The sequence below is a fragment of the Mustela nivalis genome (genome assembly GCF_964662115.1).
Source record: "Mustela nivalis genome assembly, chromosome: 19".
NCBI lineage: Eukaryota > Metazoa > Chordata > Mammalia > Carnivora > Mustelidae > Mustela > Mustela nivalis.
The window spans coordinates 25,438,919-25,446,754 of record NC_139038.1 but is presented as its reverse complement, the minus strand read 5'-3'; the positions used below and the strand labels follow the sequence as shown (position 1 = coordinate 25,446,754).

The window sequence follows — 7,836 nt, the reverse complement described above, 5'->3', positions numbered from 1 at the left end:
GCATCGTCTCCAAGATTCCATCTTTCACTAAGCCCCGTGGTTTTTCACTATTAGCAAATGTTTACCATTTGGGGAGCGCCTGAGGGCCTGAGAGATTTCTGAGCAGAATTCTTGAGCAATAAATGAGCCACAGGCCAAGACTTGAATTGTGTTACAGGGTGTGTGTGTGTGCGGGGGGGGGAGCCAGGCAGAAGGTTCTAGGCAAGGAAAAAGACTTGAAGGCAGGACCCTGGGCTGCAAACCTACAGGGCTGTGAATTAACATCCTTGCCTGTCTGCGTGCAGTGTCAACTGTATACAATTATTCTAGCATTGCTGAGTGAGAAAGACTCCCAGGCACCCAGATGCTGAAAGCGAGTGAGCCTGTGTAAGGAATCATAAGCCAGGGCTGCCTTTCAGAAAGAGGAGAGCCGTCCCCAAATCTGACATTCAGTCTAGAGTTTTCTACAAGTTCCTTTATTAACAAAGCAAAGTATAAAAGAACAAGCCCGCCCCCCCCAAAAAAAAACCTCAAAAGATTAAAAGTGCAAATTTACTCCAACCTGAAACAGAAAACAAAAGGAGGCCTCAACTGTTTGGGCCACAGAAGTGGGGTGTGACCTAAAATTCCTTTTAATCACACAACTGTAGCAGCGGGATCATATTTGATTGATTAACCCTTTGGTCTCTGTTATTGGAACAAACCATATACTATGACTGCAGCCAACAGACTACATTCATAATACACAGTTGTGGTCAGAATACACATTTAAAATAACAATAAAATAAGAGGAATGTTTTAAAGTCAAGTCACTGAATCAAGGCACAATTTTTTTTTTAAAGCAAAAGGTGCTAAAAATCTTCCTGAATATCTGATACTTCAAAAACCAGAGTATGTATAGTTTTTTTAAGGCTATTCTCTCTATATAGATGATTGCATATTATCTTCACCCTCTCCCAACTTATACTTGCTAAATTCCCATCAAATCATGTGCTATGTAGGCATAAAAGAAAACAAACAGTAGTGTCTAAGTAACAGACGTGTGTTTAAAAAAAAAAAAAATTAACAAACACCAAGATGATAACACTGAACCTTTTCCCCCTCTCAAGGATCTCTGGAAATTAGTAAGGTTCATTTCCCTCATTACTGGGGAAGGAGGTAATAGCCTTCCTCCATGTGGGTAGTTAAATCTTCTTCCCCACCACCCACCCACATTTTACAGAAAGAGTGACTTATTTCAGGAGGTTAAAAGAGATGCTCTGGAAGCATGCATGTTAGGCTCACCCCTTCCGAATGCCAGGATGTCAGTTTTGGTGGGAGCCAACAGTGTTCTTGGTGGTAGGAATGGTAACAAGCCTAAGAAGGTTGGCCTGAAGACGCAGCCTTAGTTTTCTGGGGTCCAAGACCATCCACCATCACTGCTAAGCCACAGACTGGCATACTACTAAAATAAATGATTAATTTTAAAAAGAAGAACAAAATACAAATAAAAAAGAAACAAGTTATTCTGCAATCCTTCCTGATTACTCATCTGTGAACTCTGAGGCAGAGCAGAGGAGTTTAGCCTCCACTCACCAGGAAGGAAATGCCAAGAACTGACCCCCAGTGGTTTGCTTGGAGGCTGTGTAGCTGGACAAGAACAGCTCCAGGATGGAGGGTCCTTCTGGGAATTTTGAGTTAAGTGTTATCTGTGGCCTTGTTAATTTTTTTTTTTTTTTTTTTTTTTTTTTTTTGGTTTGTTTCTACAATAAAGCTTAGCTCCGAGAAAGAAGGACTTGGAATATCACACCCCCAACTATGTATAACAACAACATCTCCAGAACAATAAATATAACCTTATACATACTTGGAGGGTTCAGCAGGGGTCGCAAACTGGTGGCCCCAGGCTCAAGCAAATGTTCTGTTTGGCCCACGTGGTGTTTGGGACAATTCAAAATGATTTTGTTTCAAATTGAGAAAGTCTCCCTTTAAAAAAATTCCTGATTTCTCGCCCCTCCTTACCTTTTTCCCAGCACAGAGCTGACCAATGGCTGCCATGCTTAAGGGGGGCACAGTCCCCACCCTCCACCCACCCACCCCTTCCCATACTGATCTCCCTGCCTGGCTTCTGCAGGCTGCTGAGTTTGCGACCCCTGGTTTGAAATAGCACATACCTAAAAAGGTGTTTCCTACCCAAACCTCTTACACCCTCATGTGATTCCCCCCCGGGGTTCCCCTTCTCTCCATCTCTTCCTTTGGTTCCCTCTTAAGGCCTCCCTCCTGAATTCTTCAGATTTCTCTTGGTTCTCTTGCTTCCGGTCTTTCTTATAGCTTCTTCCACTCCTCTTGCCAAAAAAAAAAAAAAAAAAAAAAAAAAATCTCCATTTCTCAGCCCACAACCATGAGCCTTGCAGGATAGCTCCCAAGACAGATCAGTGGGAGTTACTGAAGGGTATCTTTTGGAAAAATGGCTGAGTCGTCCTCCCCAAAACTTTTCTTCAGGCACTGGCTGGACAGTTAATCTTTTCTTCTTCTTCTTCTTCTTCTTCTTCTTTTTTTTTTTTTTTTACCATGAGCAATATTGAGGCTTCTTGTGTAAGAATCTTTGCGTACGTGAATCTCTAGTACCAAGTATACACCAAAAATGTGCACATTTCAGATCAAGGAGATGACGGAGCCCTGATAAAAGACAGAGATGAGCTTAATTTAAGTGCCTCGGGCAACCATCACACCTGGCTAAAATGTCGTATTATTTCATTTGTACACAGTACATGTTTGGGATCACTAAATATTGATCAAAATTGATCGAAATCTCTAGGTTTTGGTTGCCATGTACAGAGAACTATCACTCAGCATGGCACTTAAATAAAACATTAATATTTTAACAATTCACAAACACAATGCCCCATTAATTAAAAAATAATAATAAAATTTAAAACTCTTGAGGATGGATGAGGCTTTGGGTAATTAGCCTTAAAATAAAAATACTAAAACACTACAAGAACAAAATGTTACCAGATTTAAACTTCAAAAGACTAGTTAAGATTAAAAAAAAAAAAAAAAAAAGGAACCTATCAACTCAACTAGAGACATTTGGAAAGTTCCGCTTTTAAAGCTCTATCATCCCTCCAACAGCTTTGCTATTCCCCACTTCAGTAGACTTAATGACTACAGGGGGAATTGGAGCCAATATGGAGACAATATAAATATATATATATATAGACAGAGATCTACTTACTCTTTGCATCTGCATCTGTTTTAAAAAGTAATTTTAAGAAACATTACTCAGTTTATATCTTTGCAGGAAGCTGGTAGACTGATCCGTTTGCTAAACTCAGTACCTTATAACCTAACACTGACCTTAAAAGCTGGGAATGACCTTTGCGATATCAAGAGGAACTGTCCCCAGAACAACCTCAAAGAGAAGGCAGGACATTTGCAACTGTTTCTCTTCCAGTCCAAGGTTGCAAAAGATCTCAGGCTCTGCAGCTCCCGAGAGGATTCCCTGCAAATCATTTATTCACAAGGATTTCCTGCCATGGCCAAGTAGGTCCCCTAAAGAAAGTTTAAAGAATTCCCTCAAAATAACTCAGAAGTTAAAACAATGGCCCTATTCAGGTGGCTATTTCTGTCTTCCAAGTTTTACCTTTAAGAGTCTAAGGAAATACATGTCTCTATTAAAAAAAAATTTCAAAGTCCCAAAGTCTAACACTGGGTGGGACTGGCTGCATTTTCTATTAGGCAAGCAGATGATGGACTATTCTGAACCTAAACTAAACCTAAAGTGAGTTGGGGATATTTATGTGCAAAGGGAAAAAAAAAAAAAAAAGACTGCTGGCAGGAGGTGTGGCCCCCTCCCCTCCTCCCTAGCTCTCTTCTGCTGACTGCTGGTGGGTGGTCAGGGAGCACAGAGCCCAAGATACTGAATTCTATAGGAAATGCTTTACAAGACCTGGGTCCAGTCAACCGCTCCTCCAAGTCAGCATTAGGACCACTTAAAGGCCACCAGGGAGGGAAACGTGGTAACCACTAACCATAACTGAGCACTGACCAAGAGAGCTAACTACACTCAAGGCACTAAGACAGACATTTGCGCATTATCTCGTGAAACTCAGAGACTCCCATGCAGAGGAGTTTGTTCAAAAGGCTTCAAACAACAACAAAATGTTTCTGTCTCCAGCCAGCAGCATGTCTGGTGAGTCACCTGGATAGGCAAAGACTGAAATGTATCTTTCTCAAAACCCCATGTGTTTTCCCTGTGCACCAGTGTGGTCCTAAACATGGATCTTTTGCTATTTTGCACCGTGCCTGGCTCACGGTGGGCTCTCCATGAATGCGTGTGGACTGGTACATAGTCCAGGGTGGGCCTGTAGGGATGTTAGGCAAGCCTGCTTTTTAAGACTGCACATTTCTTAATAATAAATGTAACTGGCCTCCCTTTCCGATGCAACACTTGGCAGTGGCAATTACCACAAAATGAAAGGACTGATCAAAATAAAGTGCTATTTGCTCTGGAAGTTTCTCTAACCAACTCTTGACTGCCTCTCAACCCATGTGACTTAATTCTTTGCAATCCTGTCAAACACCCGTGATGGTACCACTTAAAATAACACATCAGTATTAATTTGAGTAGTGGAAACAGTGTTCCTCAGAACATTAGCCCCTAGAATAGAACTTCAATTCCAGTTGTAGATAAAGATTTACACTTTTTAAAAGACAATCAGGAACCCAGGACAGAGCAAGTAGTTACAGCAAAACAAAAAACAAAACAACAACAACAACAAAAAAAACACATTAGCTTCTTTAAATTTGGGAGCGAGGGCACTTTCTCTGCAGCTAGTTCTTACTTCCTTCATGGGGCTTTCCTAAAAGCTGGATCCTTCTGCAGAATCATTCCACACAAAGCAACATTTGAACCAACCCTTAGCTGCTGGTGTTGGAGGCCTTTCTGTAGCTCGCTCAGAATATGTTGGTGGGAGTGAACAAGATGCCATAGCTATACTGGATTGTGGGGCCGGGGGGACATATAAGCCACCAAATGTCACTCTCCCAATTTTCCAACACCTTTGGCACCTCATTTCCTTGCATGAAACCGGCTTCATTGCCATCCCCACCCCATGCGGTGGAAGAAGCTTTAGGAGCATTAGGCCAGGTGGGGAACACTATCAAGGTTTATGGTTGATCTTCAGGAAATCCCTGTGCCCGCTGACTCCGGGGTGGGGGACACCTGTCAAGGTAGCGAGGACCTCCGTAGACCCGGAGCAGCTGGGGCAGCCTTCGCCAGGTGGACAGCAACCTTGATGCGGCAAGTTCCCGGGCTTGCCTGTCGAATGCAGCCAGGAGGTCAACAGGGGCGGCCTCACGCAGTACCTTGGGCAGGGGGCCCACCTCGGCAGCTGCCCCACCAGGGCCCAGGACGCAGTGGAAAAGCGTCTGGCGTCGCAGCAGGCAGTCCCTAAGGAACTGCACTAATTCTTCCAACCGATCGCACAGGTGTGCCTCGTCCCAGCCTTGAGCAGGAACCCCCTCACGCAGCAGCACCGCCAGCAGCGCTGTCTTGAGCATATATGAGGACAGGATGCGTCCCCACTGGGCTGTGGCCGCTGGGTCCAGCCCGCGGGCGCCCAGGTCTCGCAGAGCTTTAAGTAACTGTAGGCACTTGAGGTAGCAGGCACCTGGAGGGGCCCGTTCCTGCACCCAGCACAGCAGCTTCTGCTCCTGCCGAGCTGTGTTCACACCCCACAGTGCATCCGTGCGCAGGCCTCCCGGGAGCTCTGACGGGGGCCCGACGGGTGAGGGGGGTGGTGGTGGTGGTGCTACGAGGAAAACGCCATCACCCAGATGTACAGCGGGGATGAGACGCACTGCCATGGACAGGCGGCAGCAGCCATAGTCGGTGCGGCAGGGCAGGATGTGCAGGGTGGGAGGCTGTTCCAGGCCGCCCGGGGTCAGGCTGACCCGACAACGCCCCTCCAGACTGTAGCGCACGGTGGCCAGGGAGCGCTGCAGGTGCGCCTGGAACCAGCGCAGCACCAGCGGGGCAGAGAGGTGACGCCGCCCGAGCACGTCCACGCAGAAGCCGTCGGCGAAGGGTTTGCAGTCCCGGAGCCAGTGGCTCCCGGAGGCCCCCGGCGGAGCCTTGAGGGCGCACACGAAGCAGCCGTGGAAGGCTGGGGCCAGCGCGGGCTCAGGGCCCAGGCTCCTGGGCTCCAGCGCCACCAGCGGCGGGAGACGCAGCGGCACCAGCACGTCGAAGCCGTCGGGCCGCCGGATTTTATGCTGCTCGTAGGCGCTGCCCACCTGGATGAAGTCCCCACGGAAGGCCAAGGCCAGCGCCCCGCCGGGGATGGGACCAGGGGATCCCCGGGCGCGGCCAGCCCGCACCAGCTCGCCCACGATTCGGCTCACGTGCGCCTTGCTGTGGCCCAGCACGTGCGGGGACAGGCGCAACTCGTGCTCGTAGTAACTCTCCAGCAAGATGCCAAGACTCGGCTCTGGGAAGTGTCCAGCAGAGAAGGTGGAGTGGCTCCCCAGGCGAGGAGACCCTGGGAGGAAGCGCTGCCGAACTGCGTGGCGACAGCGCAGGAGGATGTAGCCGAGGAAGAGCAGAACGGCTACCTTGAGCAGCGGGAAGCCGCCGTCCGTGCCGTCGGGGGGCTCGGCCCGGGCGCCCCCGCTTCCCCGGAGGACATGGTAGAGGCACACGAGGGCAGTGCAGAGGCCGGTCACCAGGGGCCAGAAGACGCGCAGATTGAGGGTGTAGTGCACCGACATACCGGGCGCCCGGGACAGCGGCGGCCTTGCAGCCCAGGGCGCGAGCCCCGGCGGCGCCCCCGGCCCAGCATGCGGGCAGCGCCCGAGCAGCCCCGCGGTCCGGGTCTCCTTCGCCTCCGCGGCGGCTCCCCCCTCGCAGGGCCGGGGGAAGGCGCTCTCCAGCTCGGCCCCCTCTCCCAGCTCAAGTTTTCCTTCCAGCTGCGGCCCGCCCTGCACTCGCGGGCCCCGGGCCGCGCCCTGCGCCGGCTGCACGCCTGGTCCCGCCCGGCGGCTCTCCCCGCCCGGCGCCCCGGCTCGCTGCCGGCGGCCAGCTTCTGACCCGGCCGGGCTTGCCTCCTACCCTGGGCGGCACTCCCGGGCTCCCTCTCGGCGCTCGTTCTCGCTCTCCTCCGCGCTTGTTCCCGTTACTCGGCCCCAGGAGTTCCCTCTTGCGAGGGGAGAAGAGTCCGCGCCAGCTAGCGGGGAGGAAATGCCGAAGTCTGGAGCCGTGCGCGGAGCCGGCGGGTGGCGCGGCCCCCTCCCCGGCCTCCGCCTTAAAGCGACGCGGGGCGGCGGGAGGGACTTCAGGACGCGCCTGGAACTGGCTTCTCGCGGGCCACTGCCCCTCCCTTCTCCCCAAAGGCAGAACCGGGAAGGCCCGGATTCCGGGGCGGTGGCCTCGGCCTGGGAGCCTCTGGAGTGGTGCTCACATAAAGTTACACGGGGAAGTTGAAAAGCGGAGAGAAGGGCTCACACCCAGCGTGTCCCTCCCCGCCCCCAGCCAAGCAAGTCGTGGCGCTGGTGGCGTGGCAGGCTCTGGCACGGAAGTGGCCGCTGCCACGGGGCTGCCGTCCCTTATTCAAACCACTATTTACTGAGCACCTACTACGTGCCAGGCCATAGGCCAGGAGCTGGGGAAACAGTAGTGGGCAAGATGACCCGAGGTTTCTGCTCTTCGAAAAGCTTACAGCCTTTCTTAAAAAGGAAACCAAAAGAGAAAGGATTCTGTAGCAGAAAAAACCGTGAAAGAAAAAAAAAAAAAAAATGAGAAGGCGGGGGGCTGCCCCATGGAAGCCCGAGGCTCACGGTGCGCTGAACCAGGAGGAGCCAGCCTTGGGGATAACA

The 7,836-nt window shown here is 50.7% G+C and overlaps 1 protein-coding gene across 1 annotated transcript; it reads right to left on the bottom strand.

The window, feature by feature from the left end:
- Window positions 1-439: 439 nt before the first annotated feature.
- Window positions 440-7,625, bottom strand: ITPRIPL2 (ITPRIP like 2). The gene has a single exon (XM_082714024.1). The coding sequence runs from the start codon at window positions 6,730-6,732 to the stop codon at window positions 5,131-5,133; it is 1,602 nt and encodes a 533-aa protein (XP_082570150.1). The 5' UTR covers window positions 6,733-7,625; the 3' UTR covers window positions 440-5,130.
- Between the last annotated feature and the right edge of the window lie 211 nt (window positions 7,626-7,836).